At 36.9% G+C, this 14379-nt stretch overlaps 1 protein-coding gene across 2 annotated transcripts in view; it reads left to right on the top strand.

Annotated features, from left to right (window-relative positions):
* BAAT (bile acid-CoA:amino acid N-acyltransferase) overlaps positions 1–14379 on the top strand; it is a 46037-nt gene that overhangs the window by 6440 nt on the left and 25218 nt on the right. The window contains exons 2-3 of one of the 2 annotated variants that reach the window (XM_014559740.2): positions 2167–2443; positions 13565–13631. In XM_014559740.2, coding sequence (XP_014415226.2) covers positions 2167–2443; positions 13565–13631 — 344 coding nt within the window. Of the gene's footprint in view, positions 1–2166; positions 2444–13561; positions 13632–14379 lie in introns of both variants that reach the window. The other variant, XM_032478087.1, reaches the window with a different exon arrangement.

The following is a 14379-nucleotide window of genomic DNA, read 5'->3' as shown; positions in this document are numbered from 1 at the left end:
AGCCTGTCATAGAACTGAAGAGATTTGGGGCCTTGCTCTGGTTTAGACTTTGGCTTAAGGGAATATTGTGGCTGGTTTGATCATCTGTCCAGACCACTAAAACTTTCTCCATATCAGCCTTAAGGCTGTCTCGCTTTGTTTATCATTTGTGTGTTCTCTAGAGTAACACCTTTAATCTCCAAGAGCTTTTGCTTTGCGTTCACAACTTGGCTAACTGTGGCACAAGAGGCCTAGCTTTCAGCCTATCCTGACTTTCAATATGCCTTCCTCACTCAGTTTAATAATTTCTAGCTTTTGATTTAAAGTAAAAGATGTGCAACTATTCCTTTCACTTGAATACTTATAGGCTGTTGTAGGGTTATTAATTGGCCTAATTTCAATATTGTTGTATCCCAGGGAATAGGGAGGTCTGAGGAGAGAGACAGGGAAACAGCCAGTTGGTGGAGCAGTTAGAACACACACAGCATTTATTGATAAAGTTTGTTGTCTATGTGGGCATGGTTCATGACGTCCCCAAAACAATTACAATAGTAAATCAAAGATCACTGATCACAGATTACCATAATAAATACAATAATATTGAAAAAGTCTGCAATACTGTGAGAATCCCCCAAGTGTGACACAAATACATGAAGTGAGCAAATGCTGTAGGAAAAATGGTGCTGATAGACTTGCTTGACGCAGGATTGCCACAGACCTTTAATTTGCTTAAAAAATGCAATATCTGCAAAGTGCAATAAAATAAGGTATGCCTGTATAAGAGATTACTGAGATGAAAAGAATGGATTACATGTCATTATGATGAGATGTGACTGGAGTAGTTTGAGGAGAAAATGGGAGGTGAGGAAGCAGAGGCTGTAAGTACAGGCAATGCTTTTGAGAAGTTTTGTTGTAAAGGAAGCTGGAGTGGAACATGGAATCTGGGGGGAATTTTCTTTAAAGATGGCAGGTTTTAGCAGCATATGTGTGACATGGGACTACTCTAGTAGATAGAGGGTGATTGATATAGAAGGGATGCAGAAATAGGGATAAATGGCTGGAAGAGTCTTTGAGTAGGCACAGTGGAATAGTGTTACAATCCATTTTCTTGGCTAGGCGTTGTTCATTTACAGTGCCCTCCAATTTCTGTAGGGATGACCAATCCCAATCAGATGCCACTTCCACAGAAGGCAGGAGTTAGTTTATGAACAAACAGTAAACACTGGAATAGTGTGTCAGGCAGATGCCCTCACATTGGTTCATGTACTTGATTAGTTACTCAGGCAGTTTTAAATGACCCCCAAACCAAAACAGATCTTTGTTTAGAAGTTTATAATCGGGTGCAGTGGTTCTTAACTGGGGACAGTTCTGCCCACCAGGGTATATTTGAAAGTGTCATGGTTATTATGACTAGAGGACAGGAATGCTACCGGCATTTAGTCAGTAGAGGCCAAGGATGCTGCTAAGCACCTTAACAATGAACAGGACAGCCCCCCACTACAAACAGTTATCTGGTCCAAAATGTCAATAATGTTTGTTTGAGAAATCCTGACCTAGTAAGAGAAGTAGAATGTAAATAAAGTTAAAACTCAAGTAGGATTCAGTATATTCTGAGAGCAATATAAAGTGCAATGGGAGATGAGAGGAATTTATAATTATAGTTGATTGAGGAAATCAAGTAAAGCTTGAGAGAGAACAGAGTTGTCCTAGGACTTAAAGGATAAGTAAGATTTCTGTAAGTGGAGATGAAAGATAGGATATAACTTGAGCTAACACATGATACCAGGAAAGTGAGAAATAATGTAGTTTAGTTTGGGTAGAACATAGAATGTGCATAGGAGATTAGTGAGAAATGAGGTTTGAGAGATTGGGTTTGGATCTGGGAGGACTGGAAATCCCAGAAAGAACAATTTACCTTCTTCATTCATTGTTGGAATTCTTAGAGCATGTAAAATCTGTAATTAGTTTTTGTTTTCTCTTTGTGTCAGTTCAGTTCAGATATAAGCTTCCAAGGGCAGGGACCTAATCTTATTCTTTGTTTTCTCAGCAGTGCCCAAAAGAGTAGTAAGTGTGCAATTATTTGTTAATTTAGATTGATGGGCAAGATTGGGTCTGGTATTTCTCAACGTGTCAACCTCATTAATGCAGTGAACTAAAGATTCACATATTTGTTTTTGATTATTCCAGAAAAGAGAAACAGCCAGTGGTCGCTGAGACAGTAGAAGAGGTGAAGAAAGAACCTATCCTGGTGTGTCCACCCTTACGAAGCCAAACATACATACCACCTGAAGATCTCCAGAGTCGTTTGGAATCTCATGTCAAAGAAGTTTTTGGCTCATCTGTTCCCTGCAGCTGGCAGGACATATCCCTGGAAGATGTTCATCTGAAGTTCAGTTTCTTGGCACGTGTGGCTGATGACTTGGGCCATGCAGTGCCTAACTCCAGGCTTCACCAGATGTGCAGGGTCAGAGATGTTCTTGATTTCTATCATGTGCCTGTTCAGGATAGATCTAAATTTGATGAACTTATTGCCAGTAATCTGCCTCCCAATTTAAAAATCACTTGGGGTTACTGAGTAGTTCAGAAGAGGAACAAACACATTGGAATCATTTTGTTTCCCTGTTTATCAGACTATTTGATACTTTTCCATGTGAAATGCTGTCAGAACTGTTCTCTAAACCCACCTTTTTTGTGGAAGAATGTATTATCTTTTTTTAATATCATGAATTGAAAAATAGCAGGATTTTCTCTTTTTGCATTTGCTGAAACTTTTCTTTTTTTAATAGAACCAGGTTATTAATAATTTATGGAAATACTCTTTTCTGGAAGACACCATAATTAACTTGGGTTTAACATATAAGGCTGTTACATTTCAGATGTGGTCTTTATTTTTTTTTTATTGAGGTATAGTCAGTTTACAATGTATCAGTTTCTGGTGTACAGCACAATGCTTGAGTCACATGAATATACATATATTCTTTTTCATATTCTTTTTCACCATAAGCTACTATAAGATGTTGAATATATTTCCCTGTGCTGTACAGTAAGAAATGGGCTGCATTTCTTGCTCCATCTTGTCTGGTTGTGGGAATTTGGGCAAGTTACTAAGAACCTCTAATCCTCAGTTTATTCATCTATTAAATAATAGTATAGTGATAGTTCTTCATAATGTTATTGTGAGAATTAAAGGAGATAGTAGAAGCCAGCAACTTATTAGAGTAACTGGAAACACTGAACATTCAATAAATGTCAGCAATTATTATTATCACCTTCTCTAATAATTATTAAATCACCATACCTAACCAGACAGATCATCTGTATTTCTTTGAAGAGAAGGTCTGAACTTTTAGTTACTTGAGAAGCCTTAAACATAATGCTGTAGTACTTTCTAATCCACATATTTTCTTTAAATTTTAAAATGTGCTTTGCTGCTAGAATAAGGTTAATGCATATTAGCCTGTATTTATTGCTAATAATTTTTCTTAGTAAAAATTGATCTAAGTAAAATCAATTCTCTGTACTACATCCTTTTTCATAGAAGGATCACCAAAATACGATCAAAATTACAATAGTAAGATGAGCAACAATTACTGACAATCTACTGATACACTGAATTTTAAAATAGCTATTTTTGATGCATGTAATGGAATTGTCCTTGAATTATCAAATAGGCCTTGTTATCATTGTGCTAGCCCTCTGCTTGGCTTAGATGACAAATGATGAGGTTCTGTGATTCTACTTTTCACTTTCTTAGCCTGGTTCCCCTTATATGTGCCGCATGACTTTTCTACTGTTGTTCTCCAGTATCACATAGACAGCTAGTTAATGACTACGCCACGCCTGGAAACCAGATTTCTTTCCTGGGCTCAGAATACTTCCATTAAACCTGCTTCACACTGTCTCTTCTGTGGGATGATAGATCTCAGATACCTCAGTTCCTTGAAGGTCTTATTTCTCCATCTGTTGATTTGAAGTATCTTCTAAGGCCTCTAAATTCCCTGATCCCAAATTTGCTGCAGAAGTTTTAATGAGAGTTAGTGTTCTGTTAAAGGCCAGAAATAAATTAGATAAAGCCTGCACATATCTGAGTCACCTTTTTTTGTTCATCTATGTTATACTTGCTTTTACTTTATCTTCTGCGGCCGAATCCATTTTGAGTTCTCATCTCACCTCGCTATGACTGAGATTCTGTATCTTTTATATTAAGACATAGAATTTCAGAGCTTGAAAGTTTCTTTTAACCCAAAGATGGAGTAAGTCAAGTTACTTCTCTTAATACTCAGGGTAGAAAATGGAGAGTGTATATGATTCACTCAGTTTGTTTCATTTTTTTTTTCCTTCATCCTAAGAATTTCTCACATTTCTGTCAGCTAGATGTCAGTGGTACATTCTTTCATATTTTTCTAAATAGTAAGAAAAAAATCCTTGAACATTACTTAATAAAATGTCTTATTTTCCTAAGAAAATGTAGGAGATCAATTAAGGCTTCAGAAGAGATGTGACTCTCTGAAACTATCCTTGCATGGGGCCATTGCTCAAGAATAAGCAAGGCTTTATTTTGTGCCATTAAAAAAAAAAAGATCTTAACTCCTTCTCCTTTGCTCTCCCATACAAATTGATGCCTGAGAGCTATGCATTCTACACATAAACAACTCATGGACATGTTATTTCCTTTTTATTGCCACTGGTGTTACTCGACTCAGGGCACCATCATTTCTTGTCTGTACTATTGCAATAAGCTTGGCTTTTCTGCCTCAGTTTTTGCAAGTCAGAGTCATAAGACTGGGTTTTCTAGAACACAAGTTATTTTACTCACTTGTTTATCAATCTCCCAGTTTACTATAGGATAAAGGTCAGGCTTCCTAGAAAGTTAGATAAAACTTTCTGTGATCTGACTTCTGCAGACTTCTACCTTACCTTATGCCTATCCTTAAAATCTGTCCTGATTCTTCTCTGTAGTTAAGAAAAGAGTCGAAGCTGCTTGGCATGTTCTTCAAAGCCATCCCCTGTCAGGTTACTTTTTTCTTTTCCAGCCTTATTTTGCTACCTCCCATCTTACACTCTAAACTCAAGGAATGAACAACTACTGTGGTTCCATAAATGCATTGCTTCTGGGTTTTTGCACGTGTGCCTCCCATGGTGATTCCATTAGGAATGTTTTGGCTGTGTTTCCAGAAAAGTTGCCGAGGCTGTCTTAAACAACATCAACATAAGGCATTTTATTCTCTCATGTAACATATCTGGAGATAGGTGGTTCCAGATTTAGTTCTCCATTGAGCGCCTGATTGTGAAGACTGAATTGACATTTCTGTAATTTTCTGGCCTTCTTAAGGTCACAATGTGGCTGTGGCATTTCAGGTATTAAGTCAATATACCAGCATTATAAGAAGGAAAGAGTGGTCAGGAACCTTGGTTTTCTCCTCATGATTCTATGCCATTTGTTTGTGTGTGTGTGTTTGGGGGGGAGGTAATTAGGTTTATTTATTTAATGTTTTTATTGAAGTATAGTCAGTTTACAATGTTGTGTCAATTTCTGGTGTATAGCACAATGCTTCAGTCATACAGGAACATACATATATTCATTTTCACATTCTTTTCCACCATAAGTTACTACAAGATATTGAATATAATTCCCTGTGCAATATAAACTTGTTTATCTATTTTATATATATTAGTATTTACAAATCTTGAACTCCCAGTTTATCCCTTCCCACCTGCTTCAGACCCTGGTAACCATAAGTTTGTTTTCTATGTCTGTGAGTCTGTTTCTGTTTTGGAGGGTCTCCTGGGGACATGGGGGACGGCTGCAGCTCACTCAGGGGACATAAAAGCTGGTGGTGGACATTCCGGGAGTGTTAATCTACATGAGCTTTCTTGGAGGCTGACATCTTGATTGGATCATTAGCACCAAGACCTAGCCCCACCCAACAGCCTGTAGGGAAGCCTCAGGCCAAACAACATGCAGGGTGGGAACACAGCCACACCCGTCATCAGACTTCCTAAACCACAAAGCCTCTAGATACAGCCTTACCCACCAGAGGTCCAGGACCAAGGTTCACCCAGCAGTGGGCAGGCACTGGCTCCTCCTGCCAGGAAATCTGCATAAGCCTCTAGTCCAGCCTCATCCACCAGGGGCAGATACTAGAAATAAGAAGACAACAATCCCAAAGCCTGTGGAAGGAATCCACAAACACATAGAAAGATAGACAATATGAGGCAGCAAAAGAATATCTCCCAGGCCAAGGCACAAGATGAAATCCCAGAGGAAGAAATAAGTGATGAGGAGATAGGTAATTTATCTGAGAAAGAGTTTAAAATAATGATGGCAAAGATGTTCAGAGAACTCAAGAGGAGTATAGATGCACAGAGCAAAGTTTTTAGCAAAGAGTTGGAAAATAGAATATGCAAACAGTTGAAGAATAAAATCAGTGAAATGAACAATACTCTAAAAGGAACGAAGAATAGACTAAATGAGGCAGAACGGATCAGTGAGCTAAAAGACAGATTGATGGAAATCACTACTTCAGAATAGAAAAAATAAAAGGAATGAGAATAGTTTAAGAGAACTCTGGGACAACATGAAGCACTCTAATATTCACATTATAGGGGCCCCAGAAAGAGAAGAGAGAGAGAAAGGACCTGAGAAAATTTTAGGAGAGAGAATAACTGAAAAACCCCCCAACTTGGGAAAGGAAACAGTCACCCAAGTCCTGGAAGTGCAGAGAGTTCCACAAAGAATCAACCCACCGAGGCACACGGTCATCAAATTGACAACAATTAAGGATAAGGAGGAAATATTAAAACTAGCAAGAGAAAAGCAACAAATAACATACAAGGGAATTCCCATAAGTTTATTAGCTGATTTTTCAGCAGAGACTCTACAGGTCGGAAGGAGAGGGATGATATATTTAAAGTGATGCAAGGGGGAAACTTAGAACCAAGAATATTCTATCCAGCAAGGCTCTTGTTCAGACTTGATGGAGAAATCAAAACTTCACAGACAAACAAAAGCTAAAGATTTCAGCACCACCAAACCAGCTTTACAGCAAATGTTAAAGGACATTCTCTAGTCATCAAACCATAAGAAAAGAGAACAAAAAGAAGAAAGAAAAGAAAAAAACACCTACAAAAGTTTGCTTTGGCTGTTCAGGGTCTTTTGTGGTTCCTTGTAAATTTTGGAATTGTTCTAGTTCTATGAGGAATGTTGCGAGTATTTTGACGGGGGTTGCGTTGGATCTGTGGATTGCTTTGGGTAGTGTGGACATTTTGATAGTGTTGGTTCTTCCAATCCAAGAGCACAAGAAATCTTTCCATTTCTTTGTGTCATTTCAGTTTTCAGAGTATAGGTAACCTCCTTGGTTAAGTTCATTTCTAGGTATTTTATTGTTTTTGATGTAATGGAAATGTCTCTGCCAGTTATAAAATTCTGGCTTTTGAAGTGAAAAAAAAAAGTGAATGAAGGGCCGCAAATGGGAAAATAACCTTCTTTATGGGTGAGTTGTATTCCATTATATATACTGCATCTTCATTATCTATTCAACTGTTGATGTGCACTTAGGATGCTTCCATATCTTGGCAATTATAAATAATGTTGCTGTTAATAGCAGGCTGTATGTATCTTTTTGAGTTAATTCTTATTTTGTGGTTGGCTTTATTCCTTTGATAACTATGTAAGGTTAAAAAGCCAAAGCTCTAAACATTCTTAGAAACAATGAACAGTACATATATGTAAATTTAAAAATATATGTGCAGTAAAAAAAAATCTATCAAGCCATGAAAAACATAGAAGAAACTTCAAAAGACATACTACTAAATGAAAGAAGCTAGTCTGAAAAGGTTACAAACTGTACAATCCCAAACAAATGACATTCTGGAAAAGGCACAGCTACAGAACCAATAAAAAGATCGTGGTTTCCAGGGGTTTGGGGAGAGGGAGGGAGGGAGGGATGAATAGATGGAGCACAAGGGATTTTTAGGGCAATGAAATTATTCTGTATGATACTATAGTGGTGGCTACATGTCATTATGCATTTGTCAAAACCCATAGAATGTACAACATCAAGAATAAACCCTAATGGGGTGGTGGGATGGGACTGGGATTTCAAAATGTAGAATAGATGAACAAGATTGTACTGTGTAGCACAGGGAAATATATACAGGATCTTGTGGTGGCTCACAGCAAAAGAGAATGTGACAAAGAATGTATGTATGTTCATGTATAAGTGAAAAATTATGCTCTACACTGGAATTTGACACAACATTGTAAAATGACTATAACTCAATAAAAAAAAAAGTTAAAAAAAAAGTAAACCCTAATGTAAACTGTGGACTTTGGTTGATAATAATGTACCCATGTTGGTTTATCAATTGTACCAAATATGCCACACTGATGAGAAATGTTGAGGGTAGGGGAGTATATATATATATGTGTGGGTGGGGAGAGCTATGTGGGAACTCTGTATTTTCTGCTCAATTCTGTGAACCTGAAACTGATCTTAAAAAAAATAAAGTCTATCAAAAAATAAATTAAAAAATCCTTACATAGTTATCAAAGGAATAAAGCCAACCACAAAGTAAGAATTAATTCAAAAACATACTTAGCACCCTGCTATTAACAGCAGCATTTATTTATTCAGGATCAGCAGAGACTGCAGTTCGGGGTCGGCAATCATGGCAAATCACGTGCAAGTCCCCACACGGGAAGGAGAAGGATTTTCTGGAGGAAAAAGTAAGTTGGGAGGGCTACCGTAAACTGAGTCCATGGCTTTTCGTTGCCTGAGTCCTTATCTGAAAAGAAAAGGAGTCTTTCGCCCTATTGGGCTCTGCTATTGTTGCAGGGTGTGAGAGCTCCCCCTGCTGGTCTCCTAGTTATATTTAATTGAGGTTTCTGTTCATTAATTTTTTTATAAGTCCTTGGCCCGGACATTGGAGTAGTCTCCATGTCCAAAGAGGCAGAGATTGGCCCCTCCATGGCTGTTCACCTAAAACAAGTCACAGCCACCATGCTTATCAATGGGCCCAACTTTATTCTTGATATTCCACAGGTATATCGTAGTCAGATAAATCAGCCCTTACCCCTCTCTCCATAATTATTGTCCATCAGTACCTTAGGATTCATATAGTTCTAGCACCTTTTTGAGAAAACTAGACTTGAAGCTGGTGAGACTCTTCCTCTCCCCACTGAAAAGGCCCAGGGACATATTCTCCTCATTGTGGGAGAAGAAGATAAGAATGTCAAGCAAAGTATATGCAGAGCAAGCCATAAAACGTCTGAGGAGGAACAACTGGACCCTGCTGTCTTACCCGGCGGTGGGGCAGCTGATAGAGCCTCCTATAGCCAACTGTGCTGTGCCTCCAGGATCCCCAGTCTCCACCTCTACCTACACTGTGGAGGACAGGTGATCCCACATGAAGCTGCTAAGAACATTCCTGGAAAGAGATCCAGATGTTTCTCAGAAAATACCTAATTCCAGTTGTGACCAGCCTTCTCTGAGAAGAGCAAATATTCCTGGAAATAGAGAAACAATAGGATGCTTTACCAGACCTCCACTTGATTTTCATGGAATGGTGCTTTTAATCTCTTCTTGTAAGAAGGAAGTTATGGCAAGAGAAGGCAGAAAAACTGAGAATGGTTATACCCTGGCTTTAGAAAGGGGAAAATGGTTTCCATTTAATCTAATATCATAAACTGAGGGGTTTATAGTTCTAGAAATAAACTTAGAGCTCTACCTGCCCTAAAATATTTCTGTTTACAATTATAGCAATTCACTACAGAGAAAAATTACCAAAAATGAACCAGAGAATCCTCTGGTTTGTAAAATAGTCATGAATAGAATCAGGTGCTAACATGTGTTGATTTCTTAAAACTGAAGTTAAATATGCTTAGATCTCTCATATTTGAAAATATGCTTATGGCTCATGGTTATTTCATTGTTTTTGGAAAACTAAGCCTGGGTTAAAAAAATACATTATTTTAAGACAATATGGAAGCAGGTATGGAGGTAACATTATTGAATCAGCCTACAATCAATAATTCAACAAAAGCTAGCAAAATAAAATAATTTTTTTGTGCATCTAAACATGTGTAGCATCTTGAGTGAGGAGCAATCTGAGATTCACAGAATTTCAATCTAGGGTAGATATGATGGTGTGAATTGTGTGCTTCTAGATTAGGGGCAGACAGACTCTCTCTAGCAAAGTAAATATTTTCTTCTTTGTAGGACATAAGGTCTCTGTCACTATTGTGCAATTCAGCCATTAGATAGGATGTAATAAATGATCGTGTCTCTGATCCAATTAAACTTTACTTATGAACACTGACATTTGCATTTCATATAATTTTTACATGTCACAAAATAATAATTTTCTATTTTTTCTAAGCATTTACAAATGTAAAAACCATTCTTAGTCCATGGGCAGCAAAAAAACAGGTTGTAGGCTGGATTTGGTTCGCAGGGCACAGTTTGATGACCCTGGAGCAAAACAAATTTCTTTGTCCAGGGTTAACTTTGAGGTATCTTCTCTAAGGAGAAACTCATAGCCCATATATTCCTGAGCTGCTGTATTGAAGTGAATGGAAGTAGAAAGTGATTGGTGTATAATCAAGGTGAAGGTTAACCAGTAGAGAAGTATTTTGAATCACTTTGTAGGTAAGATGGGGAGCCAATAAAGAATTAAAACAGTAGAAGTAACATGATGACATTTCAGTTGTATCTGCCTAAACTTTTCCTTTTATCTGCTTTCTGATACTTCCTGTTTAGAGTAAAACTATTCCACTCAATATGAGTGGACATATTGGCCTCCCTCCTCTCCCACTCATCATTTTCCCATTTCCCATACCTGGCCAGTCAGAATACCTCACTTTTAATTATAATACCTCTTGTGATTTAGCCTATGTAATAGTTATGTTATGTGCTGTATACATTAGTATACACTCAATATGCTACATAACAGTTATCATAATGGGTATAATAGGTACAATTTTTCTTGTTTCTTGTTTTGGACTTTAGGAAGAATGTTAGTGTTTGGCTTAATATATATCCCTTGATTTATACTTTATGGATTTTTCTTTGAAGCCAAGAAGGTTTGGGATTCTTTAAAGTGTTTTTTTTTTAAGCATCATTAGAAATTATTATATGGTTTTCTCTGTACATCTATTAATATGATAAGAATTATTTTTCTAGTATTACATTTGTAGGCTAAAACTCAATTGGTTATGATGTATTCATAATTAACAATAAGATCAAACCATTTTTTGTGTGTGGGTTTTTTTTTTTGTCATGTATTATATCAATTTTGTGTTTGTTTCATAAAAAGAATTCAAAAGTTTTCCATCTTTCCTATAACAATTTAATTAGGACAGAAATTATCTCTTCTTTAAAAGCTAGTTGTTCTATCCTGGATATTACATTGTTTCTGGTAATTTTTTTAAAGACAACCTGGATTTTTATTGATATTTGGTATATTATATCTTGTCTACATTATAGTGGATATTTTCAATCTAAAGTTCTTTATATATATTTTTGGCATTTTATGTATCAGGAAAATTAGAAAAATTTAAGATTAAAATTAAACTATATGACAAAATCTAAAAAACAAAACAAAATAAAACCAAAAAAACCCCACTCCAATTCTGGCATATTAATGTTGCTAGAGTTAAAACAGAAATGAATTCCGTATTAATTTTATTTAGTTTTTGAAATTATATGAGCAAAGCATTGTAGAGCATCCTAGCATTTTTTTATTGTGGTAAATAGAAAAAACATAAAACGTATCATTTTAACCATGTTTAGGTGAACATACGCTGAATTTCATAGTGGCATTAAGTACATTCACATTGTTGTACTACCGTCACCACCATCTATCTACAGAACTTTTTTCTAAATTGAATTTTCCTAAACTGAAATTCAAAACCCATTAAACAATAACTCCCCATTTCCCATTCCCCCAGTCTCTGGTAACCACTGTTCTATCTTTTGTTTCTATGAATTTACTCTTGATAGGCATGTAAGTGGAAACATACAATATATGTCCTTTTGTGCCTGGTTTATTTCGCTTAGCATAATGTCTTCAAGGTTCATTTATGTTGTAGCATGTGTCAGAATTTTCTTTTCAAGACTGAATAATATTCCACTGTATGTATATGTGCCGGAATTTAATTTATCTATTCATTCACCAATGCACATTTGGGTTCATTCCACCTTTTGGCTATTGTGAATGATGCTGCTATGAATGTTGGTGTATAAATAATTGTGTAAGTCTCTATTTTCAGTTATTTGGGGTATATAAGTGGGACTGCTAGCTCATAAGCTCTATGTTTAATTTTTTGAGGAACCACCATACTGTCTTCTACAGTGACTACATCATTTTACATTCTTACCATCAATACCCAATTGTTTCAATGCCATGTCCTCACCAACACTTGTTATTTTCTGTTGTTTTGATAGTACCTGTTGTGGCAGGGCATACCTTGAGTGAGGTGGCTTTATTCAGCTGAGGTAATCCCTGAAGAAGGCTGACAGCTAAGATCTCTCCCAGCAGCTGGATTATAAATCCTTTATTCCCATAGGAGGGTCTGAGTGCAGCATCACTGTGTCCACCACAATGGCTTTCTGAGTTCTGTCACTTAGGGGCCCCCTCTCTATTTTTGAAATTTCTTGCTTCACCCAGAGACTGACCTTCTCAAAGCCATTCTTCTTCCAGTGGGGCTGTCTTTTCCTGGGAGTAAATATTCATAAGTTGTTAGTCTTATCTGTCTTCTAGTTCACTGAAAGTGTGGTCGTTGAGTTTTGCTGTTGCTGTTTTTGTTCTCCATTGTCTTTGTAACACTGGTTTTCGGGAGAAGGGAAGCTTTAGAACTGAATGGCCACCATATTCCTATTGAAGCTGAAAGTTAGGAAAATTCTTATAATTATCTTTGGTTTTTTTCAAGAATTTGAAGTGAATCTTCACAATGAATAGTCAAATTGTTTTCAGAACTTCTGATGAGTTCATAGTCTGGTAGTTCAAGAGATGAGAAGAACCCTTTGTATCATGATCAAGGTGTTAGTTCACAGCTCCAGTTTAGCAATTGCCATATTCACGTCATCTTGCATGGAGAATACTGACTGATATAAATTTGATTTGTAGGAAAAATTAAGGTTGTTCAAATATGCATATCAATCTGCTTGATATATTAACTTGTATATCCAGTCCAAATCATGTATACTATTGTGGAGATAAACAATTTCATCACCTCTCTTAACTTTTTACTCAAATCTCACATTCTTAATGAAAGGATACTCTGACCTTCTAATTAATTCTGTATCCACTTGTCCCACTCCTTGCACCTGCCCTTTACCCAGCTTGACTATCACCTTATACAGTATCATATGACTTACTTATTACGATGATTATTTATTGTCTGTCTACCATTACTAGAATGTAAGCGCCCTGGGAGCGCACATTTCTGTCTCGTTCACTGCTGCATCCCCAGTTCTTACTATATGTTTGTTGAAAGAATGAGCAACAAAATAGCATTAGCTATCATTTACTACATGTAACTGGAAGGTGATTTGCATTTTTTCTCTCTTAATTCTCACAGCAGAATTATAAAGCAAGCAGTTTAATACTGAAGTTCTTCCAGCAACTTGAACAGAGGAATTCGTATGCAGGTACAAATGAGCTTCAACGCAAAAATGCAAATGTTTGCTATTACTCACTTCTGCTCACAAAGCTGAGGAAAAGAAGGTAAAAATGTCAGCACCCTGCCTTTAACCTGACTGACAATTTTAACAACCTCGTTAAGAATTTCTCTAAAATCTTTATGCCTCTCTCCAGCAGCTGGAGATAAATTTATTTCACTTCCATTGCAATAACCTGAATGTAGAGGACAAATAATCTTCTGTGTACTCAATAATTGTAGCTCCTGGAAGTAACATTTAATTCACATGGAAATTCAATACAGGAATCTATATTACTTTTCCCATCACCTATATTTTGTGTATCATCTGAACTTCAAAACAACAATTTTAGAAGTGTTAGTTTCCAAAGGTTTAAAGTATTCGTGGTTTACCTGGGAACCATGACGATATATCAAGCAGGTTACCTTGCTCCTTGTTTTAATCTCACCCAACATATCAATGAAATCAGGATTATGTGATCTATTTTATTCCTCAATTCACATTACACGTGTGTCAGTTGAAATAAAACCATGTTTGCCATTAAAAAGTGATATCACATGCAGTGTTTCCTGAAGTGTGGTTATTACAACACCTTGTGGGGAAAACTTGTAGCAGACGCTGTTGATGACCTGCTCATGTCCCCTCACACCACACCATTTTAGGATACCACTGCCCAGCCACAGCCCACTGCCTGAGGGATTCCTCTGTTAGCCAGAGCCTCCCCTGCCTGCAGGTGCGA

This window comes from Camelus ferus, chromosome 4, assembly GCF_009834535.1.
Source record: "Camelus ferus isolate YT-003-E chromosome 4, BCGSAC_Cfer_1.0, whole genome shotgun sequence".
Classification (NCBI taxonomy): Eukaryota; Metazoa; Chordata; class Mammalia; order Artiodactyla; family Camelidae; genus Camelus; species Camelus ferus.
The sequence above is the reverse complement of the archived record's forward strand: the minus strand, read 5'-3'. Positions and strand labels throughout refer to the sequence as shown.